Source organism: Silurus meridionalis, chromosome 21, assembly GCF_014805685.1.
Source record: "Silurus meridionalis isolate SWU-2019-XX chromosome 21, ASM1480568v1, whole genome shotgun sequence".
NCBI classification, from domain to species: Eukaryota; Metazoa; Chordata; class Actinopteri; order Siluriformes; family Siluridae; genus Silurus; species Silurus meridionalis.
The window spans coordinates 14,274,741-14,298,310 of NC_060904.1; the positions used below are offsets into that span (position 1 = coordinate 14,274,741).

Consider the following 23,570-nt stretch of genomic DNA (forward strand, 5'->3'; position numbering starts at 1 on the left):
CATGTAAACGAGACTGTAATGTTAATCTTGGTTAATGCTGATTATGTGATGATGTGTACAATTTGATTTGTATTTTAGGAAATACAAACTCACAAATCATCTGTTTTGCTTTTTCACTAACATGTGTCTTGGTTTTGAAGACTAGTGCATCTAAGAGCCTATGTTCAATATGGGAAAAAGTGTTTAAATCAGATACTCCAAGACTTTTACTTAAGTCATATTGGAATTAGTGACTTTTAACTCGTAGTGGAGTAAGTTTTGTAGTAAGGTATCTTTTACTCAAGGATGATTTTCCGGTACCTCTTTTTTATAGTAACAATGAGCGCAGGGAAAAACCTGAAGAAATTCAACACTGAAATAAATAATTTCTGACCAATTCTCCATTTTAACCCGGTCAGCAGCACTCAACATTTATTATATCAAAAGTTTTATTCCATGATGTGCTATTTATTTTTCGTTCATATTCCAGCTTAACATAATCACAGTACAGTTTTTGTTAACGGGTAACGAAAATATTTTTGTAATAGTTTCCATTCACTTGAAGAATATACTGTAGAACCCTAATAACAGCCTGGGCCTACAGAAACCTTATCAGTATCAGATCAGATTAATCAGGATGCCCACTGCTTGGCTGTGATTTGTTTCTGTGCTCATTTCCATACTGCTGCCTTGTGCATCACCAATACTGCAAATACCATTATTGCAGTAATGATCTACAAAATGATATATTGCAGAACCTAATATTTGAACATGGGAGGGCAATAAGCAAGTGGGATAAAGGCTCACCTTGGAGGGTTTGTTGAAGAGACACGATCCACCACCGCTGTACAGGAAGTTGTGGTACTCCTCTATGTTACAGTCAGAGAATCTCTTAGGAAGATAAAAGCTAAAAAGAAATAAAAGCAAGAAGTAAAACATATAAAGAAATATGATGACGATGAGTGGACAAAGAAAATCATAATAAACTCGTCAAACACTTCAAATTGTAACTGGGAGGATGTGTGAACTGGTATTGTATGTACATCATACTATATGTGAATACATGAAAATCAATTCAACAGCTGAAACAGGACATTTTAAAAGGTAACTCTTTAACTCCTGTACAAATTGTGTTATAACATGCAATGGAAAAAATAAAAATATAAATAAATAAATAAATGAGAGCGATGAACATCAGACTGCCAATTACAATATACAGTACAATTTACAAAATACGCATTAATTATAGATCCTACAACTTTGCGAAAAAACACTAAAAAACTTTATATTACTGATAAGGTTAGACATTGGCTCACTCTTTCTGTTTATTGGTCAACATTTATTTTTTTATCTGGTTTTCTTTATTGTCTGGTTGGTTTTACTATCTCTGACCCCCACAGTACTCCATTTTTGGCACTCATGCCTTAAACCAAACGTTGCTCTCAGAGCCAGTCATTTTGGATACATGTTTTTGTTGTTGTGCATATTGTTTGTTACCTGAATAAACTTCAAGAGCAACATTGCTATCTGACTCCTGTACTTTTGTGTTACTCTACCCAACGCTTCGAGCAGAAACTGTGCAAAGCAAATACGCTTATTCAACATAGTATAGAATTTCAAAGGAATCAAAGAAGGAATAACAGATGTAGAAAATGCTGGAGTGAAGCCTTGAGTTTAAAATGATGCTTCTCATATATGCATAATTCTATCAGGGTATAATATAATGTGAAATAAACTGAAATTTGTTGAGGACTCGTACAAATTGTACAATTTTACACCTTAGATTTAAAACATAAATATGACTCATAACATTATATTCTAATGTTATGTTCAAATTGATAAGTAGGTGAAATACACACTCAAAAACCCAGAAAACTAACCAGAGCTACAAATACAAAGCAAACTCATCACACTGATGGAAATCTCTGAAGTGTAGAAAAGTTGCCGGTTGCTGTGTGTCTTCAGCTCGAGGAACCAGATTACAGGATGCATTTATAATGCATTATTTATGTTTTTTTTTTTTTTTACATGTGTCTCCAGTGTGGTTAGCATTAGGCTAGGCCTGTCAATCTCAATCTCATTATAGACTACTCGGCCTGTCGTGGCATGATCGCTAGCTGTGAGTCAGTAAGCCTGCTCCACAAATACAGAGTGTTGGCCAAGACTAAAAGCACACCACTACATTTTCTGAATGCTCGCCAAATCTGACTCTTGCTTTCTCTTCTCCTCATGCTCATCTTTAGCAGCACCACCACTCTCTCATTTCACTGTTACTCACTGTCTCTGGGTTTGTTCGAGGTTTTCGTCAAAATTTATAATCGCCACATAATCGTATCAAGTATGTTCTATTCTGTCTGTCAGTGTATTCTGTCTCTCTCTCCTGTTCTCTTTACATCCCTCTATTCTGTTTGTCAGTCCTGTCTTATATGGTGTGCCTGTCTTGTCTATCCCATCTTTTTCTCCCATTATGTATGTCCTACCCTCTTTGCCTGGTTGCCTGTTTTGTTTTGTCTTACTATTCTGTCCATTCCTTCCGTCCTATTTATATGTCCTATCTGTTTGCTGCATCCAGTTTGTCCTGTCCTATCTGCATGCCTGCCCTCCTGTCTGTCATTATATTCTGCATTTTTCATGTCTGTCTGTCCTATCTATTTATAATATCCCATCTGTCGCTCCTGTTTACCTGTCTCGTCCTTTCTGTCTTGTTTGTCTGTCCTGTCTCTCTGACTGTCTATCTATCTATCCTATCAGTTCTTTCCTGTCTATTTTGACTCGTCATTTGTCTGTCCTGTCTGTTTTTCTCCCAATCCTGATTTGTCTGTCCTTTCTCTTTGTTCATCCTTCCTGTGCTACATTGTAGCTGTTACCACCCAAAAACTGATAACTGTATAATAAAAGCAAATTAAACATGTAGAATAATAGCTTAACACACATTTACATTAGAAGGGAAACATAATAATAAGTAAGAACAATTATTGGACAATAATACAAGAAGTGTTTAAGTCAAACCAGGACTATTGAGTACCCTGCTACTGTACATTTATACACTTCTACCATTATTTAACTAACAGCTGGAAAGATTTGGTATAGAAAGATTTTCCAGTACGCCTTAACCATTCTAGGACAGCTATTTGCCGTTCCCACAAAATATTCATTTACATTATTACATTCATACAACTGAGCATATATGGGGATAAGGGCCTTGCTCAGTGGCCCAAAGGTGGCAACTTGGTGTGGCTGGGATTTGAACTCACGACATTTGGAGCCAAAGTCGAATGCTTTGACCACTAAACTACCACCTCAAGATTCGTCTCTTGTGCAATTTCACACCAGGTTGTACGCATGTGGTAACCACAACAACTGGGATGGTCACTGACGGACATACAGCTTTGAAACCTTGACACCATTCAAATGTCTTACTGCGGCTGAGCATCTCATCATCATACTGTGCTTGAAGTCTTCTGTAGATATACATGGGTTGTACGTCTTCATTCACAAGAAACTTCATCACTAAATGGTGTTCTATGCACGCAATAGATTGTTGTCTGCCCTCCTGATTGACAGTCTCGCAACATGTGTGCCGCCTATCAGTAATATTAGACACATAGCCACTTACTACTGCGTGTAGTACCGCCACTGCGTGTAGTACCGCTAGCATCCATTTTTATACCTGTAAAATTAAACTCCCCGGTTTGAATTAAACACCCCTCGTATGATAACTTGCAATGTTGGATTGTGACTTTTACCACAGTAACATACTCCTAAACGCCTCCACTCTGAGTAGGCAGAGATTAAATGGCTTCCTGATTCCTTTTTGGGAGAAAGCAATATATTTATAATGACTTCAGGACTTTTCATAATACTTTAGTTTAAGGATCCAACACAAGTGACAAATAATGCAGAGTACGTTTGCCAATTACAGTATACTTATACTATTATAATATTATTTAAACTTATATTATTTCCTTTTTTTTTGGCTGAAGTTTGACTGGGCCACTTGGGTAGAACCCCTGAGCAGAAGTATTGCTTGAGAAGCTCACAGAGCACAGTAAAGTGCAAAAAAACAAATTTCTTTCTACTTTTCAGCCATCGTGCTCAGCCCACAGTCATGATTCAAGCTGTCACATATTCAGCAATGATGCCTGGATCCAGCCCAGATTGCTCTAGTGAATCTACAAGTGAATTCCATATACATATATAATGACCACATTATTAGAAATACCCATGTAGCTGCACCTTCATGCAATTGCCACTTCAACAAAATTGGACAACTGAAGATTTATTTTACCTTGAACTGAAACAGATTCAGGGTAATGTTCGCGGTTCACGGGAATGAAGCACAACTTGATGTTCTGCTGTTGTCGCTCATCCACCTTATGCTTTGACATGCACATACTAGAAAGCTCATCGTTCTCACCAGGTTTAAGAAATACTTTTACATCATACTCGTTTTACCAACAAACATCACTATCATAGTAACCGAGATCACATTTGTACCCATTTTGATGTTTGACATGAACGGTATCTGAATCTCCTGACCTGTATCTGCATTTTTTTAGAAATTGCACTTCGGCTTCTTGATTGGCTGATTGTATAATTGCATGAACGTACAGGCTTTAAAAAAGTGTACTTAAAGGCACTATATGGAATTTTGACAGCTTGATTATTTCCTTGAATGGGAATGGAATCACACAAATGATTTATAAGCTTCAGTCAGGGATTCTTGTAAGAAAAAAATCTCAATTAACCAACATTCCATCAAACGATGAGCTGCTGGCAAAAACAAAACAAGATAAACTGAGACGAAAACGAGTGCGGAGAAAAAATACAGAGAGCTCTGAAGCGCACTGTATCTTTGTCCATCTCGGCGGTTCGATTTGTTAAGGTGAAGCATTGAGGCTAGGCCAAAATGCTATTGGATGAAATGAGGAGGGCGTAGATGATTGACAAGCCCTCCCTCAAGCAGCTGATTGGTTGAGCGAGTAGCGTGTCATGGCCAAGCTTCTGCTCACCTGCTGTTCCCATTCGGGATAGGGGGGAGACGAGAAAGGTGTCAAAAGAGACGAGTGAACATATATGCACATGGACAAATACACACACACACTGGCAATGTCATAAACATATCCAAACTGCACCAACAGAGTCGGCATACTGGTAATTAAATAATCAAAACACAGTGCTTTATATTTGATCAGAAATTATGCTTATAAAATATGCAAAATTCTCTTTTATAGAATTGATTATTTGCATCTGTTTATCTCAGTGGTATTTATATTTATTTCTGCACCCTGAAAAAAAAACTATTGGTCCCTCTTTATAAAAAAGAAAAACTACATACAAAATGAAGGCTGCTACAACAAGTGATACCTTTTTATTTACATTTAAGCATTTGGCAAACGCCTTAATCCTGAGCGATGTTTATTTCATTCATACAACTGAGCAGCTATGAGGTTAAGGACCTTGCTTAGGGGACCAGAAGTGGCAGCTTGGTGTAGCTGACCTTTGGAGCCAAATGCCAATATCTTAAACACAACCTCTCAATTTAAAAAAATATAGATTTCAGTGAAGCCTCCCTTAGAAATTTGAGAAAAAATTGTTATAAATATAACTAGATAGGTTTCCTGGACTACAAATATAGGTGCTTAGTACATGTTTTACATTCATGTTATATCTCTCTTGAGCAACAATTTTAGATTTGGCGCCACATCTTTTGGCAAGAACAGAACGAGACTTCATAGTGGTCTGTGAGATAATTCTGTGATAAAGTCAGATTGAAAATATGTATATCTTAATGACTCACAGGAAAGCTGTGTTGAATATATTATGTCTTTATTCATAATTATTCAATATCACTAATTCCTCCTTTGTTCATGTCTGAAAAATAAGTGTCTGGGATGACATGGCGGATTTTTTTTCCTCATAAAGTGTGGTCATGATGTAATATATTAAGGCCAAGCATAGAAATAAATAGTATTTATATTTCAGTCTTAAAATGATGCGTGGGACAAAATTGATTCTCTGGCAGCGAAAGGAGTTTCACCTTTTTTTTGCCAAATGAGTAACTATTTAGTCTAACCTATTAAGTTTAAAATTTCTGCCACATTTCATTTCTCAAGTCTGTAAACTTGATTATTTCATGAATACTTCACTTTATTCATGGCTATGCCTTATTGGAAAAAGAAAAAATCACCATCTCACTTGAGAGACTCAGAATTAATCCTCCTATTGATTGTCATTTTCTTGTTTACAGTGAGATCTGTATAATAGAGAACATGGCACAGACTGGGATGGTGCACATATGTCACCAAAAATTACTACACTTGGTATATTACTTGCAATTAAAACAAACACACACTAACACACACAAAGCACACAAAGCACAGAGTGACTAAATAACACTGCAACATCATGACCTGAATCAAAATGCTTGTGAATGCTTGTGAAACAAGGGGGTGTACATATATTTGCTCTCGTGCAGTAAGTTTGTGAATGTTTCTGCATCGTATGTCTTTGCGTTTGCTCTAGGGAAAATGTGCTTGATTAGTAACTTACCCAACGTCATCCATTATACAGCCGGACCATTTATCATCGCACTTGCATTCCCCTGTGAGAAAGAAAACAGATGTTTTAAAGGAGATGCGTGTATGCGCCAGTCTGCATAAACAACTGCCTTGTTCGGTAATGTCACCATTAATCACATACAATATAAAGTACTCGTTGCAGTTAGCACATCATCCTCGGATTATATAATATCAGAATGATGCTGGGCTTAAATGATTCAAATGGAAAGGTGACAACAAGACACAATTTCTACTCAGGTGAATAAAGTAATGGGCCATACTGAGAAACCTCTGACATCATCAACATTAACTACTACATCATAGTCATAATGGTAATGTTATCCTTAATATGGTAAAAGTTCATGTTCATTAAAATCTTCTTATTAACTTGGTCATTTTCTCATAACATGATAAACTTAAACCATATGATAGATTCATGACACCCCTGCTGAAAAAACCCAAAATCAATACCAATCTATCAGCTATTATCCATTAAAACATTACCAAATGGTTTTCATTATGATGTACTGTATGTGTGGAAACACTGTAATCTGAATGTGCAATGTCATCCCAGTGGTCTTTAATGATGTACATGTGCTATATGAATTGCTTAATATGATCTATTGGTCCTTAATGGTTTTCATTAGACATACCACTGCTAGAAGGCAACTAATAACCAGTAGAGGCCAACAGACACCTTTACGGTTTGCATTAAAATTAATAAAATTTTCAGTATTAACATTAAAACTATTATTCAATTCGGTTCAATTCTAGTTTATTTCTATAGCACTTTCACAATGGACATTGTCTCAAAGCAGCTTTACAGAATATAAGAATTATATAATTGTTCATTTTAAATTCATTATATTTTTTCATTGGGGATTTCAAAGAAATTTTAAAATAATCTTATACTCAACATTTCCTGAATTATGTTCTTTCCTGAGAAATGTTTACCACGATAAACAATGTGAATTTACATTTGTTAACAAATGTGCGCCAACTGCAACCCATTCTGCATCATTAAAACAATTTCCAAGAGGAGTTATTTTTTTTAATTATTTTTTAATTATTTTATCATGACATATTTAATTCAGTTAAATTCAACATGTTAAATGCATGGTGCCTTTAAAAGTAATCCAAATGCAAACATTTGCACAATTGCAGTTATGTCATACCATTTAATATTCTTTTCTTGTCAGAGAAGATGCCGATGTTCTGTCCCAGCGACTGTGCCAGTGTGATGGCCATTTCCTCTGTTTTTCCATACTGTAAAAAAAAAAAAGATGGTGGTTAAGACCTTAAAATTCACAATGCTTTACTTCTGTACAGGACAACTGCCATTTATGAATCATTATTTCAACATTACCTCATTAACTCCTCCCCCTTTACTCAGTGAACACACCCCTCCCATATACGAGGCTCCACCCCAGCTGCTATGAAAACGGTTGCCCCTGGAGACAGAAAAAAAGTGTATTAGCTGAGGCCTTTTGCTTCATCATAAAACAAATGGCTGGCATTAGTGGTGCCCTGTGTGATACAAGACAACTGGCTGTGAGTGTGTGAGTAAGCATGTGTGAATGTATATGCATGCAAAAACCTACGAAAACAGATGGACGGAGTCGCTCTTCTCCTTAATGAAGTCACGTCTGTACTTCATGAACTCCCGTAGCGTGATCATCGGGTCATCATTTATGTTGAACCTGTTGTCTGCCGCCCAGGTTTCCATGGCAACCAGAACAATCCGGGTGTTCAGTTGCTCTTTGAAAATCTAAAGACATAAGTAACAACGAAAAAAACATTAACACTCGGTGGAAGACATTTTAAAACTCAAAACGCAAAACAATGTGTGGCTACACGCCCTGAATATTATTGCTAGAGAAAAGGTTTCAAAACTGCTGAAAACACTTGCCCTGACTCAGATATTAGTGGTTCATATTTTGACATTTGATGGAACCCAACACTGAGCACCAACCTGAGACCAATGTCCCTTAAGTGAAGCATGCTGGTGGTTGCATCATGTTAAAAATGGACACTTGGTTGCTTGTTTTACTTTTGGACGCTATCATATCAGAAACCACACAGACAAGTATGTATTTCTTTGTAAGTAATGACCCTTTGCCACTTGATTGCGTGTTTTATGTTTGAAAGTCACCATATGCGCAACCACACAGATTGGCCTTTTCTTCTAAACCGATATTTTTTTGTAAATGGGTGTGTGGATACTTTGAAATGTAAAAAATCTCCATTTGTCCAGATTTAGGTTATGTAGATAAATATATTTACGATTAAGGTTTTAATGTTTACATTTTTTTACCTTATGTGTATTAGCTGTGCATTAATTCTGCATTTCATTTCCTCAATTCAATTCAATTCAATTCAATTGAGGAGATGAAATGCAGAATTAGAAATATATATATATATATATATATATATATATATATATATATATATATATATATATATATATATATATATATATAAAAGAGAGAGGGCCTACAATATGGCTATAATAAAATCCTTATATAAAATAAAACATTCTTCACATACTGTAGAGACTTTAGCAAATAACATTCCATGTGGTATGCTGGAATATTCTAAAAAATGTGTCTGTATAACATTAATTTGTCAAAGCAGTAATATGTTTGGGTAAAAACTGGGATATTAGGCCACAAAACCAAAGTCTGTCCACTTGGATTCATTTTCTGTTTGCTGTCCAATCAGTCATTTTGGTGCTGATGTTGACAGTCTGTGAAAATCCCGCCTGCTATCACTGGGGATGAATGTGTGTTTGCATGTGTGTGGAAAAAATGAGATAGAGAGATAGATTTTAATATGAGGTCTAGTGGCAATTCTCAAGGGCAAACACTCAAGCAGCTCGAGTGGCCCATGAGGCCTGTTCCTATTTCAGCTACATGAAAATATGAGCTGATGAAGACTGTGTGAATAAAGATTGCTGTGGGGTTTTTTTTTCAACTTGGGTGAAAGTTGCAGAAGAGGTGTGTACACAGTATACAAAAATAGACAACCAAATGAGAATTTATCTAATGATAAACTGCATCAAAAAAATCATACAGTATATACAGCTTAATGATGTATAAGACACATAATTTAAATATTTTTATTTAAAGTTTATTTATTTACTATTTATAGTAAAAAAAATATGGCTGGATGATTGTTCATAATTACTATAAATTATAACAATAGTTAAAAAAATATAGTGAGTCAATCTTTAATGAAATAAACTTTTGTTAGTGTGTTGTAAAAGGCAAACAACTTTGAAATATGGTTACTGGATATAATTTTCCTACAACTGCACAATTTGAAATGATCTATTTTTACATAATATAGTAGCATAACTTCACACTTACAAAATCAGCCATGTTCACTACAGACTTGGCGTAGTTGTTCGTCTGGCCAACTGAAAGCCGATGCTTTTTGTACTGCAAGAAATAAAAAAACAGAATGTTAATTCACTACATATATTTTTGGTTTCTTCTTGGTCCACACATTTTTTTCTTTCACTGTATACTGCATCACAAGCCACTCTGATCAGATCACATGACTGTTCCAGCTACTGCTACACCACATTTTTTTCCCCTCACACTCCTCAACAGTTAGAGAAGACTAGAATACAGGGTGCATTTCTGACTCATTAGGTTTTTAAAATCACTGTTTCAGACACCTGTAGGAAACGGGATTAGACTCTAATCTTTTTTGAGCTGTGAGCTTAAAGAGTTGTTTAATGCTTTGCATCTCTTTGCCTTTAGACTCTTGAACATTTTGTAAGCTGCTCTGGATAAAAACATCTGCTATAATGACTAATGTGAATGTAATCTGAGATCTTACCATCAGGTGGTCATTAATAACCATCAGCTCAACATATTTAGTTTCATCCTCGATACTGTGAGAACTCTGCAGTACCTACAGACACAATGGTGAAAAAGAATGATCAGGAAAGACAATCAGCTGACCAAAATCTGATGACTGCACATGATTTTGGCATGACTCTGAACAATATTTATTTAACTATCGATTCATCCATCCATCCATCCATCCATCCATCCATTCATCACCACCTGCTTGCCTTATACACCAACACTGCATGGAAGCTAATGCCATATTTTGTATAAAGAATGTTTACTTCTCTCTTTTTTCTCCTGTGTGCTGCTCCAGTGAAAAGTGGAGGGATCTGAAATGGTGAATCTGCAAGATCAACTTAAAAAAAAAAAAACAAACAGCAAGACAGATAGAGGGGAAAATTAATTCACAATTTCATTCATGAAATGGAAAAACAATAACAAAATACATAAACTGAACACAACAATAATTGATATCTAAAACAATTCATTATTTGAAGATGTAAATTGCAAATAAAAAAATCATACTAATTTTACTGCCATGAAACACGTGAACTTACGGGGTGCAATATAATCCCCTGGAGGCTGGAAGCCTGGAGATTTATATATCAGGTGCACAAGTTCCTGTAGAGAAGAACGTTTGAAGGAAAAGAAGTGTCATAGAAGTAAAGAAATATGTATAATGCCAGTCATTTGTACTATAATATACAGTACCAGTCAAAAGTTTGGACACACCTTCTCCTTCTGTGTTTTGTCTTTTTTTTAAATAATTTCAACAGTGTACATTATTACTATAGACATCGAAACTATGAAAGAACACGTATTGAAAGATGTAGTAAACATCCCAGAATATGTTTTATATTTTACATTGTCCAAAATAGCTACATTTAGCTTTGAGGACAGCTTGGCAAACTCTCATCAGATTCACGAGGTAGTCACCTGGAATTCACAAGTGTGCCTTGTCAAGAGTTCATTTTTGACACTTTTTGTCTTCAGAGTACAGAATCAATAGCCCCAGCCCTATTAATGCTAATACAACTAAAGTACAAATCCATATTATTTCAAAAAACAGTTAAGTAAAGAAAAAATCCATAATTATTTTAAGAAATCAAAGTTAGTTAATCCGAAAAATCCCAAAAACTTTAAATGTATTTCCAAGTGCAGTCTCTAAAACCATCAAAAGGGCATGATAAAGCAGGCTCTCGTGAGGACTGTCCCAGGTAAGAAAGCTACCTCTGCTGCAGAGGATATGTTTATTAGAATTACCAGCCTCAGAAACCACTGAATTCTAATGATAATACAAATAAAGAAAAAACCCTGAAGAAGTTGTATATATATATATATATATATATATATATATATATATATATATATATATATATATATATATATACCGAGCAGGCATAACATTATGAAATCATGACATTATGACCAGTGAGTGAATAACACTAATAATCTCTCCATGGCACCTGTTAGTGGGTGGGCTATAGTAGGCAGCAAGTGAACATTTTGTCCTCAATGTTAATGTGTTAGAAGCAGGGAAAATGGTTTGAGCGAGTTTGACAAGGGCCAATATGTGATGCTAAATGACTGGGTCAGAGCATCTACAAAACTGCAGCTCTTGTGGGCTGTTCTCAGTCTGCAGTGGTCAGTATCTATCAAAAGTGCTCCAAGGAAGGAACAGCGGTGAACCGGTGACGGGGTCATTGATGCATGTCGGGAGCGAAGGCTGGTCCGTGTGATACAACAGAGGCTTCACATTGCTGTTGAAGTTAATGCTGTCATTGCTTAACATGTCTGGACTGTTTTGGCAGCAAAAGGGGGACAAACACAATATTAGGCAGGTGGTCATAATGTTATGCCTGAGCAGTGGTTATATACACACACAAAATATATACATCATATATACATTTCATATTTTATATATATACATTTCATATTTTTTTATATATATACTTCACAGTGACAGCATGAGTGGAAAAATCTCGCATACCTTAAAAATAAATGTAAAAAAAATTAAAAAGAGAATTTACATTACAGCATTTCCTCCTATACGTGCGCGTGTTTGAAAGCGTGAACGCGCACGTGACGTCGCATGAAACCTGCTGGGCACGCGCCTCAGGAAGTTGTATTTTTTCCTTCATCGAAACTCGGTTGCTTGGGGTGTCGATGATAAAACGTGAAACGATGAGTAATATTTCTGTGAAATAGTCACGTTCACGACTCCACGGGTAGGTTACTGACGACTTTTTGTTATTTGTTCCCAAAAACGAACTTGAGCTGACTTTCAAAGAACGAAGAGCAACAGGTTGATATGCTAGTTATGCTAAATGCTAAGCCTGCAGTGTTGTTAGCATCCGAACAGATAATAATTACTCAGTTTTGGGTTTACGGGACTAAAAACAGCTTTATTTCCTACATTTGACACGAAAAGACCTGATGTTGGATTAATATTGTTGCTATAAAATTGAAGAAATTAAGTGAAACCTCTGTGTTTAGCATGACTAGCTCGAGGTAACGGTCCTAACTAACTACCGCACGTCTTTAAATAAAACAACAAAACTCAGGGTTCATTATTGTATATTTTTTACTAATAAATATCTTCAAGTGCCTAGAAATGTATTTTTAGTGTATAATAATTGATAAATGAATGAGTGGTTATGTGCTTATGTATTTTTTACATTATATACAGGAAAGTTAGAAAGGTAACTTCAATAAGGAATATTAATTTGAAAATTAGGTTCATAAATGCTAAATAATAATAATTTTAGTCTTTTATTAATTTGCTCTGTAAAATTATAAATATCCAAGTATTTCTTTTTTTAATGGTATGAAGGCTTAATTTTGAATGTGGAAATTTACAGGATTGACATTTGTTTTTTGACTTAGAGAAGTGGTGTTTATCTAAATGATTAATTGCTTTTAAAATAAAATTGATTACAAGTAAAAATAAATGTAGCATCTCTGAGATAATCAGGTTTGTGTCAGGTTTTAAAAAATATATATATTTTATTAGGTTTTCTGTATAATTGTAGTCGAATGAATGCCTTAAACTGAAATGCTTAATAAAATTATAATATAAAAAATACAATTCCGGGCAAAAATGTGCCATAAATGTTTAGATTCTTGACTCTTTTTTACAAGTGACAGATTAAAGATATAAAGGTATATATATATATATATGTGTGTGTGTGTGTGTGTGTGTGTACCAGTCAAATGTTTAGACATACCCTCTCCTTCAGTGGTTTTCCTTTATTTTTAATATTACATCCAAACGAAAGAACGTGTAATCTGAAATTTCTAATCAGCCCCTGAGAGATGTGTATTGTTGGGGGTTATTGTCAGGCCTTAGCCAGTGATACATGTGCATTAGTGTTAATTGACGGTTGAATAGAAGAAAGAACAATGGTTCCTGTTGGTAATGTATATAGAGGTCATTTGTGTGGCAAGTCATTAAGGTTATACTCAATGTATTCAGGAAACCAAAATGTCTTCGAAGTTTAATTTTTACCTCTCAAATCTTTTAACTGTTTGTTCTCAGGATTAGTGTTGAACTGTTTCCCCACCATGTCTTGCCGTGACATCCACGCTACGAACGCATTTGCATTCGTCATTGCCCTGCTCTCGGTGGGCGGATTAGCCATTGCTACGGTCATCCCTCAATGGAGGACGACACGCTTGCTCACCTTTAACCTCAACGCCAAGAATATTACAGTGTACGACGGACTGTGGACCAAATGTGTTCAACGAGACGGATCTAGCGGGTGTTACTACTTTGATGCAGAGTGGTATTCCAAAGTAGACCAGCTGGATCTAAGGCTGCTCCAGTTCTGTTTACCAGCAGGTTGGTGTTTGTGGCTTGAAATGCTACATGTGTTCACACTCCTGGAATTGTTTTCAAATTGTATCAAAGCCTGCAGTAAGAGAGAGCAAAAATCCTGTCAGTGTTTTAAGTGGAATTATAGCAGAGCCTCTAAAATGAAAAACTGCCCCTCTAAAAGCTGCCTTAATTTGCTGTGTTAAACCAGCCCTTGGTTCACAGTTTTTTTTTCTCTATAATAATGTCTGGGCTCTTCTGTTCCACAGGTCTATTCTTTTCTGGCCTGGCCCTGCTGATCAGTCTCACAGGCATGTGTAAGACTGCATGCTGCTCCAAATCCCCAGATGACATAAAGTCCAGCAGCTGCCTAGTGAACAGCTCAGGCTGCCACCTGGTGGCAGGAATGTTCTTCTTCCTAGGAGGTGCTATTGCCATGCCACCATCTGTCTGGTTCCTGTTCCACACACAGGTGTTGAACTCACGCTACGCAAACATTTTCTCTACAGAGTTTGCAGCGTACGTGGCTATCGGTAGCGCCGGTGGCCTCGAGTTTGCCGCTTTGCTGATGTTCATGTGGTACTGCATGTGCAAAAAGCTGCCCTCACCCTTCTGGCTGCCCCTGCATGAGACAGCCGACATGAGCACCAGTGTTTCTGCTCAACCTCTAATGGCAAACAGCCTGCCATCACCTGCAACCTACGCTCCTCGGAGCTTCCCTCCTGGTGTACTAGATGCTCCGGCTTTTGTGCAAGCCCCGGGCTATACACAGCCCATGCCAGGCCCACCTGTACCCCCTCAGGTTTACATGTCACAGATGTCTATGCCCGATGCATACGGGCCTGAAGCTGGTGCCTCACAGGCTTACGGCTATGCCCCTTCGCAAAGCTATGCCCCTCGCAAAGCTATGCCCCCTCGCAAAGCTATGCCCCCTCGCAAAGCTACGCCCCCTCACAAAGCTATGCCCCCTCACAAAGCTACGCTCCCTCTGTAAGCATTGCACCTTCTCAGAGGTATGCTGGACATCGCTACTCCTCACGATCACGTCACTCAGGAATTGAGATCGACATTCCCCTCCTGACAGAGTGACGCCGATAGAAATCATGATCACCAGGCAACAATACTTTTCCCACTGACCCAAGACATGCAGCTCTACATACATCAAATTTCTTATTTTAATTCTAATTGAACAGGAACAGGAAACATTAATGAAAACAGATATGTGATTGAAAATATATAAAAAGTAAGCTGAGAGAGATAAGGGGAAAAAATTGTCACCAATACCACTTCTGCTTATAGAAAACGATTAGCAACATAAGATACAATGGTGGAAAAATGAATTCATTACAAAACCCCCCTGGACAAATACATTCTCCACTATGATTCCCAGTCCTGGGTTTTGTTTGCCTACAGACCTAATTACCTTGACATTCTTGTTTGTCTGAGAAACCCTGGGTACTAATTTGTCCACCTCTGAAATTGATAATTAAATTAATTTTATATATATATATATATAAAATGTATGTCAGTTTCTGAAGTTCACATGCTCTGAGTCTAAATCAGAAATAACTCAAACTGAAGTAATAACCTATTTTGATGTAATAACGAATGCCTATAATTTGTTCAAAATAGAATAATGTTTACAAATAATTTTCCTAAAGATCATGTTGAGACAAATACTGAATCTCTGGAAATATTAATATTCACTCAATTTATATATAATGTTGTATATAATAGTTTTGGGTTTTTTTGTTTTTTTCCTTCATCCACCTTTCTGTGTTTGAGCCAAGAAAAATGTAGCTTTTTTTTTTTTCTAGTAGTCAGCTGGAAAGGATATCTTCTCTGAACATAAGGACTTACGTAAGATTGTCATCTATAGTTTTGTGACCCTGATGAGGTGGATGCTGTGACTGGTCAGCTGTGCTGAGAACTGTTGCTTTGCACCTCTTTGAATAAGACTTTTTCTTTTTTTCTTTTCATGGTTTACAAAAAAAACAACACTGTCTCCGTGTATGAGCACTGTAAATATTCACTAAACAAAGTGCTGACGCTGTTGCTGAAGCGAAACCGTCAGCTGCTTCACTACACTGTTTTTTGCACTTAATTCTCACTTTTATACTAACATCAATATTAACACACGAAGCTTTAAATACATTACTCATGCCCATGGATACGCCTTGGCTAAATGGTAATGCCACTACATCAGGATTTCTCAAGCCTTTTTACTTATTTTTATAGGGAATTTAACTAAACAAAGATAAGCAGGCATCTGCTTTATTCTTCTGCATTTGTTACATTGTATTGTGCAGAAAAGCAGATAGTTTTTCCAGGCATTTTATGCACCGCTTATTTAAAAAAAAAAAAAGGGTTTTTTTTATTACTGAAGGATTAAACAGTTATTTAGATATGAAGTGATGTGTAAGCGTGCCAACTTTTGAATTTGTGATTTTATTGTTTGTTTTTTTGATTCTTTGGGTTTACATTTGCGTTTATGTTTTCCCCATAAAGAATAGCCAGAGCGGAAGGATCAGCTTAGAGAATGCTCTGATACCGATGTTACACTCATCCGTCTTTGTTGACATGCTTTTTGATGATGATTAAAAATGTAGGGAAATGTTTTTATATCATGTTTTATTATTAATCTTTATAAAAATGACCTCTCATCAAAGTGTAGATTACTAATGTATATCATGTTGTGGCTAATAATAATAATAAAAACCTTTTAAAAGAGGGTTTTTTTGTAATAATGAAATGTGTTGTAGTAGAGGTATTAGGATTTGCTAACACTGCAAAATGATTAGAAATATACGAGCCAGTCTACTGGTGTATAAACAATATAGTAAATTTTTCATATATATATAATTTAACTGTTAAACTGAATGTGTGAACCTGACGACTAAAGTGGCTGATTGCCCCATAACAATAGCACCCCACATTATGTCGCATGTATGCTATGAATTCTAAATATGACACGTAAAAGGTGGCAGCTTCCATATTACATAATTCCCTGAAGATCTTTTCATGTTTGTAATGTGTATTTACGAAGGTCACTAAGGCTAATAGCAAACAGAACTGAAATAAGAGTGTCTCTCTCTCTCTCTCTCTCTCTCTCTCTCTCTCTCATACACTCGACAAAAACTCGAGCTAACAGTCTGGAGAAGCTACACTTAACGCAAAATGTGGAACTGGCATGAACATTCTGGCTTTAGTCTGCATTTTCACAGCTGCGAATATTAGAATACATTTGTTATGGATATGTGAGACTGTTATAAAATGCCTTAGCTTGTTTTGTTCACCATTTTGACTCCTTGACACAAAGCTAGCGTTTACTCTGTGTTAACCAAAAGTCACTTAGAGGAAATACTGATGTTTAAAAACTACACAACATGAAACAACATAATTCCCCTCTCGTTCACTGGCATCATGCTGGGTTTCTACTCCTTCCCCCTTCATCAAGAACTCGCACAAGAGGGGGGAAATTCTGTAAAGGATTACGGGTCGGAAGGCAGATGGTCTCTCAGATGGTTTGGTGTAGAAATGAGATGGGGGTGTGTACATGTAAGAAGACAAAGAAGGGGCAGGGTATGAGGGAGTGTGTGTGTGTGATGATGGGGGTGGGGTATGAAGGTTAAGGGGTGAATATCTGTGTACGTGTGAAGAGGGGGTAGTGTGTGATTGAGGGTGTGTATCGGAGCTTGTTCTCTCTGGGGAACCAGGTCATGAATAAAAAGCAGGTCAGGGAATGGCACGTGCTACCCAAAATCCCCCTTGCATTCACAGATGAAACTATATGAGATAGAAGGATAGATGTAACGAGGAAAAAAGAGATTGGAGAAAAGGAGCAAGAAAATAAAAGAGAAATGGAAGAGACCATACTGTAAATACACCTAGGCAGAGTGTAACAGCTCATGCACACATTCAAATACACCCGCTATACAAATGTGTAATTTGTGTGCTTCAGATGTGTGATGCTGAGAAGACAAAGGCAGATGGGTGTGTGTTTTCTGATTGGTTGGTGTTTGTATGAACGGTACAGAAGAAACGTGTGTGAGAGGGTGTCAGTGAGGATAACGTAGAGCTAGTCCTGCATGTTCTACCTGGCTCTCTCTAGAATCAGTGCTCAAGCAGGGAAATTGTTTGTGCAGAAAGCAACAGTGGCATCATGTCTGTCAAACTGCAGACAGAAAAAAGTCCAAACAAAACACTAAAAAAATCTCTGGTGCAAAATACAGGCCTAGAAATAAACCTTAATTCTGGTAACAGACATGTAAAAACACTGCATACTATAAACAGACTAGTCTAAATTAGACCAAACTGTTCTAAACAAAATATGAAATATAAACAAACATATCCAAACACCACATATTATAAACAAAGTAGTCCAAACACCACTAATAATAAACACACAAGTCCAAATACCACGAATTATAAAAAAACAAGTCCAAACACCACTTATTATAAAGAATCACTTACACACAACTGAGTGACTGATCTGTACAACCGGACTCAACACACATACACTTCACTTCACACACCCAGGTTTCAGTACCATTCACACCTCTCAATATAGCAAAATGTTTACATGCCGTTTGTTGCTGATCTTCCGGGACTTGCTCTTTTTGCACAATATTCTGTCAATCCTTTGGTCACTGATCACTTTATTTTGATTGCTGCTATCATATTTTTATACTATTATAGAATTGCAAAATTCTGTTTACATTTCTGCTACTGTGCACCTTATCCTGTATGTCTTGCACTGTCTTGTGTTGTCTTTTGCACTGTCTTGTGTTTTTTTTTGCACTGTTTGCACCAGTTGCACACATGCACTTTATGTGGCGAGGATCTTAGTTCCTGGCCCTGTGTTCTTCTGTTCTGTGACTGTTGTTTTATGTTGTTTTATGTAGCACCTGGGTTCAGGAGAAACGTTGTTTCATTTCACTGTATGCTGCATCAGCTATATATGGTTGAAATGACAATAAAAGCTTCTTGACTTGACTTGACTTGAGAAAACAAGTCCAAATACCACTTATAATAAACAAAATAATCTAAAACACCACTAATAATAAACAAACAAGTACAAACACCACACAGTTATTAACACACTAGTCCAAACACCAAACATTATAAACAAACTAGTCCAAACATCACATAATATAAGCAAAAAAGACCAAACACCACTAATATTAAACTTTCTAGTTCAAACACTACTTTTTTTATGAACAAACTTAAACACCACATATATACATACTAGTCCAAACACCATATATAATAAACAAACTAGTCCAAAAACCACTTATTATAAGAAAACAAGTCCAAACACCACTTATTATGAACAAAATAATCCAAAACACCACTAGTAATAAACAAACAAGTACAAACACCACATAGTTATTAATACACTAGTCTAAACACCATACATTATAAACAAACTAGTCCAAACATCACATAGTATAAACAAACAAGACCAAACACCATTTATAATAAACTTCCCAGTCCAAACACTACTTTTTTTTTTATAAACAAACTTAAACACCACATATATACATACTAGTCCAAGCACCACGTATTACAAATAAACTAGTACAAACACCATTTATAATAAACAGGGAAGTAAAACCAATTCAAAACACCACATAATCATTTAAAAACACCAGACAAACACCATCTTAATATACAGGGATGATGTTGTTTCTGATTTTACGCTAGCTGCACATTAAGCACCAGGTACAGGATGCTTTTGGCTTCAGTCAGGCTCTGCAGCGTCCCACACTGAGACACAGTATGGTGGCCAAAAAAGGACACATTTCTCCTGCAGAATTGCGGATGGCAGATGCATGGGCCATATGGTCAGCTGAGTTGGAGTCATCTCTATGGAATATTGTCTGAACTTATCACATCGCAGCTTCACCTAGCCATGAGATGAATCACTAGGTGACGAGGTCAGAGCTAACGTCCACAGTGAACCAACACAGGAAAAATCTCAAAGAAGCTGCGTCATTTTATGGGTCTTAAGATGTCACCGCATGACAGCTAATATTACTGACCTCCTTTTATTGGAAGACAGAAGAGATGTTATTGAGAAAAAGTGTGGTGTATAAAACCCTTCATACTTATGCCTAAATAATCTCTACCAGCATTTGGTTTTGAAATAAGGAAAGAAGGAAGGTTACTATGAACATTATTGTCCTTCTGAGAGAAGGCTTGGCTTGAAATAACATGCTTTATCTAAATGTTGATCTAAATGACAAAGACAATGTGAGATGAGAATGCTCAGAGAAGAGGTTAAAATACGTTTTAACCTTTGACTGTCATCCAATTGTTAAGATCTTAAGTGGAAAATAATCAAATCAGGACTTTTCTTCACCATGTAAATAGATAGGTATTTAGGAGATGGACAGAAGGACTTACACATCCAATTATCCATCAGCATAATTAGAAATTATCAACACAGCGGGGTAGAGTTAACACCTCACAGCACCAGGGTCCCTGGAACCGAGCAAAATTAACTCAAGTGGGTGGATTGGCTCTTCTACATTGCCCCTAGGTATGAACATTTACGTGCATGGTGCGCTGGTCTAAACCAGCATTCCCATTCAGGATGCAATAAAACCTCAAGTGAAGTAGCTTTATTGTCATTTCAACCATACTGCCTGTACTGAAGAAAGTAAAAAGAAAAAAAAAATGTTTGTCCAGGACCCTTAGTGCTACATTAAGCAACACAGAACTACAGGAGAAAACAGTAAATAAGGTTACTAACCATGCCAAACTGCTTACTTAATGATTTATTGAATGATTAAAGAAATTTAAATCAGCACACCAGCGACCAAAATTCTAATCGAGAGACTGAATCTCATCGCCATTTTCCACATAATCAGTCATAATAGTTATAAATTTTTCTCCAAATCCAACATTTGGCTTTTAATGTCATTTCAACCATATACAATTAGGTACACAATGAAACACAGAACTACACAATACTAACTAGGACACTAGTTTTAGGACAATAAATAAATTGCACATATGCAACATTTAGTGCAAAGAAAAGGACAACATAACACAAAGAGACATTAAACACCACAACACTGTAACACTGACCAATGACCAATACAGTACAGTACAGTTGTGCAAATAGACTCTTCTTCTTCTTCTTCTTCTTCTTCTTCTTCTTTCGGCTGCTCCCATTAGGGTTCACCACAGCGGATTATCCGTCTCTATATTACTCTGTCCTCTACAACCGCCTCTTTCAAACCAACTATCTGCATGTCTTCCCTCACCACAACCATAAACCTCCTCCTGGCCTTTCTCTTTTCCTCCTTCCTGGTGGCTCCATCTTCAGCATTCTCCTTCCGATATACCCCATGTCCCTCCTCTGCACATGTCCAAACCATCTAAATCGGGCCTTTCTCACTTTGTCTCCAAAACGTCCTACATGCGCTGTCCCTTTAATAAACTCGTTTCTAATCCTGTCTATTCTCAACGAAAACCTCAACATGTAGTACATGTAGTTTAAACTTCTAATTTCCAAATTCTCTATATAATCCAAGTATACTCCCTGGGCACCACTTCAAAATTTGTTTTACAAATCTGTCTGAAAATCCCACTACACACCAATGATGTCATAAAAACAAAGGCAACGGCTCGTTTTCTAATAAAATAAAAGCTGTTTATTTACTGATACAGCTGCGTAGCTGCTAAAATCAGCTCGAAAAAGAATAAACCATTGGCAAAGATTTGTAATCACGTATAAAATAATGTTTATCCAACTGGTATAAGGTATAGAAGTAGAGATGCTTCCGGTTTAATCATCCTTATTTTCGTTTGTATTGAACCTTCTTCCTATTAATCTATTCATCTTTATTAAATGTCTCAGAAATTAAAGGTAATCATAGTTAAGATAACTATAATAAAGAGAGAGAGAGAGAGAGAGAGAGAGAGAGAGAGAGAGAGATTTAGTGTTTATACTAAACTACTTTTTGTATTATACATACTGCTGCCCTGGTCACAACGCAAAAGTAATCCTTTTTATTTATTTTTTTTTTATTTCAATGTTAAATTCCTTTTGATATTTACATTGACGCAAAGGGAAATCGTTTTAATGTGTATGTTAAGTTTCAGGTATGTTTCCAGGTTCAGGAAGTATTATGGAGTATCAGGTATTACATGTATATTGTTGTGTAATTAATAGTATTTGTAAAACAAACTACAAAGCAAAGCAATAAAAGAAAAGAAAAGAAAAAGCTGTTAATATTAGGACGATAAGACTATAATAAGACTATAATAACCCTGATGAGATGCCTGTAATCACCACATCACACTGCCATATCGTATATTTCACTTCTCCTAGCTGCCACTGTTAATTAGACTACAGGCTAACATGCTAATTCAAATGGGTCATGTCTCACTTTCAATAAATTACATTAAATTCACGATTGTTAAGAGACGGAAAGCCATGGCGATCATCCAAAATCTATTTACAGCTAAAATAAAGTAAAAATAAGTACCTCAGGCCCCTTATACTGAGCCTTATTGCATTAACATTGCTAGCAATGTCAGGCATTAGCGGCTAATAGTACTAGCTTTGCTGACAGAACAAAAAGCTAAAAAATCGTTATTGATTAGGACTAAGATATAGCATGCCGGGCCAGGAATAACCCTGTAATGTAGCTTATTACTTCACTGAGATTGTTTTCCTCAGAGTTTCATATAGGATAAATGTTGCTTATTTATAAATGCAGTATATGTATAATAGACAATAGGCAATCGGAGAATCTCTCTCTCTCTCTCTCTCTCTCTCTCTGTGTGTGTGTGTGTGTGTGTGTGTGTGTGAAATATGATGGATCTGGGATGAAGAATTCATTAAATATATTCGTTTATATGAAAACTGCAATAGATTTGCGCCAAGAAAAAGAAATGATTTATTTTTACGTGTGCTCATTCATTTCTGTTTCCTGAACAGAGCCTGCTGTGATTTTTTACTGTAATCAACACAAAATTAAGAGATGACTCAGTGACCCAAAATATGCATAAATAGACCTGTTGGTGGAATAAAAATACTGAAATAAAATCAAAAACCTATGACAATAGAACATTCAAATCCTATTCTGCAAAGGAACCAAATGAACCAAACAAACAAAATTTCAAATTCACTAATTTTGCTGAACAAAATTCATAGATTCAAGTCTAGGAAAATGATTTGATATGCGCAACACGTGTGTGGGTATAAGAGAGAAAAAATAAATCATGAGATAGAGAGAGAAAGAGAGAGAGAGAGAAAGAGAAGAAAACTGAATTTTACTTACATTTTCTTTGCCCTCTTCATCTGGTTCTATCAGGAAAGTGTGATTTCCATCGAAAAAC

At 36.3% G+C, this 23,570-nt stretch overlaps 2 protein-coding genes across 3 annotated transcripts in view; one reads left to right on the plus strand and one right to left on the minus strand.

Moving 5' to 3' along the window:
* The window catches only part of adam22 (ADAM metallopeptidase domain 22), a 76,134-nt gene that overhangs the window by 17,266 nt on the left and 35,298 nt on the right, over positions 1-23,570 (minus strand). For both annotated transcript variants that reach the window (XM_046833493.1, XM_046833494.1), the window contains 10 exons: positions 23,513-23,570; positions 10,957-11,020; positions 10,681-10,754; positions 10,386-10,460; positions 9,908-9,979; positions 8,141-8,307; positions 7,906-7,990; positions 7,715-7,805; positions 6,532-6,583; positions 787-886 (listed from right to left, as the gene is read on the minus strand). The exon at positions 23,513-23,570 is cut by the window's right edge and continues 6 nt beyond it. In XM_046833493.1, the coding sequence (XP_046689449.1) occupies positions 787-886; positions 6,532-6,583; positions 7,715-7,805; positions 7,906-7,990; positions 8,141-8,307; positions 9,908-9,979; positions 10,386-10,460; positions 10,681-10,754; positions 10,957-11,020; positions 23,513-23,570 (838 nt within the window). The remainder of the gene's footprint in view (positions 1-786; positions 887-6,531; positions 6,584-7,714; positions 7,806-7,905; positions 7,991-8,140; positions 8,308-9,907; positions 9,980-10,385; positions 10,461-10,680; positions 10,755-10,956; positions 11,021-23,512) is intronic.
* On the plus strand, positions 12,503-16,941 carry cldn12 (claudin 12). The gene is given in 4 exon segments (XM_046833495.1): positions 12,503-12,627; positions 13,938-14,240; positions 14,483-15,090; positions 15,093-16,941. Coding segments are annotated over 3 exon segments (1,095 nt in total). The 5' UTR covers positions 12,503-12,627; positions 13,938-13,963; the 3' UTR covers positions 15,303-16,941.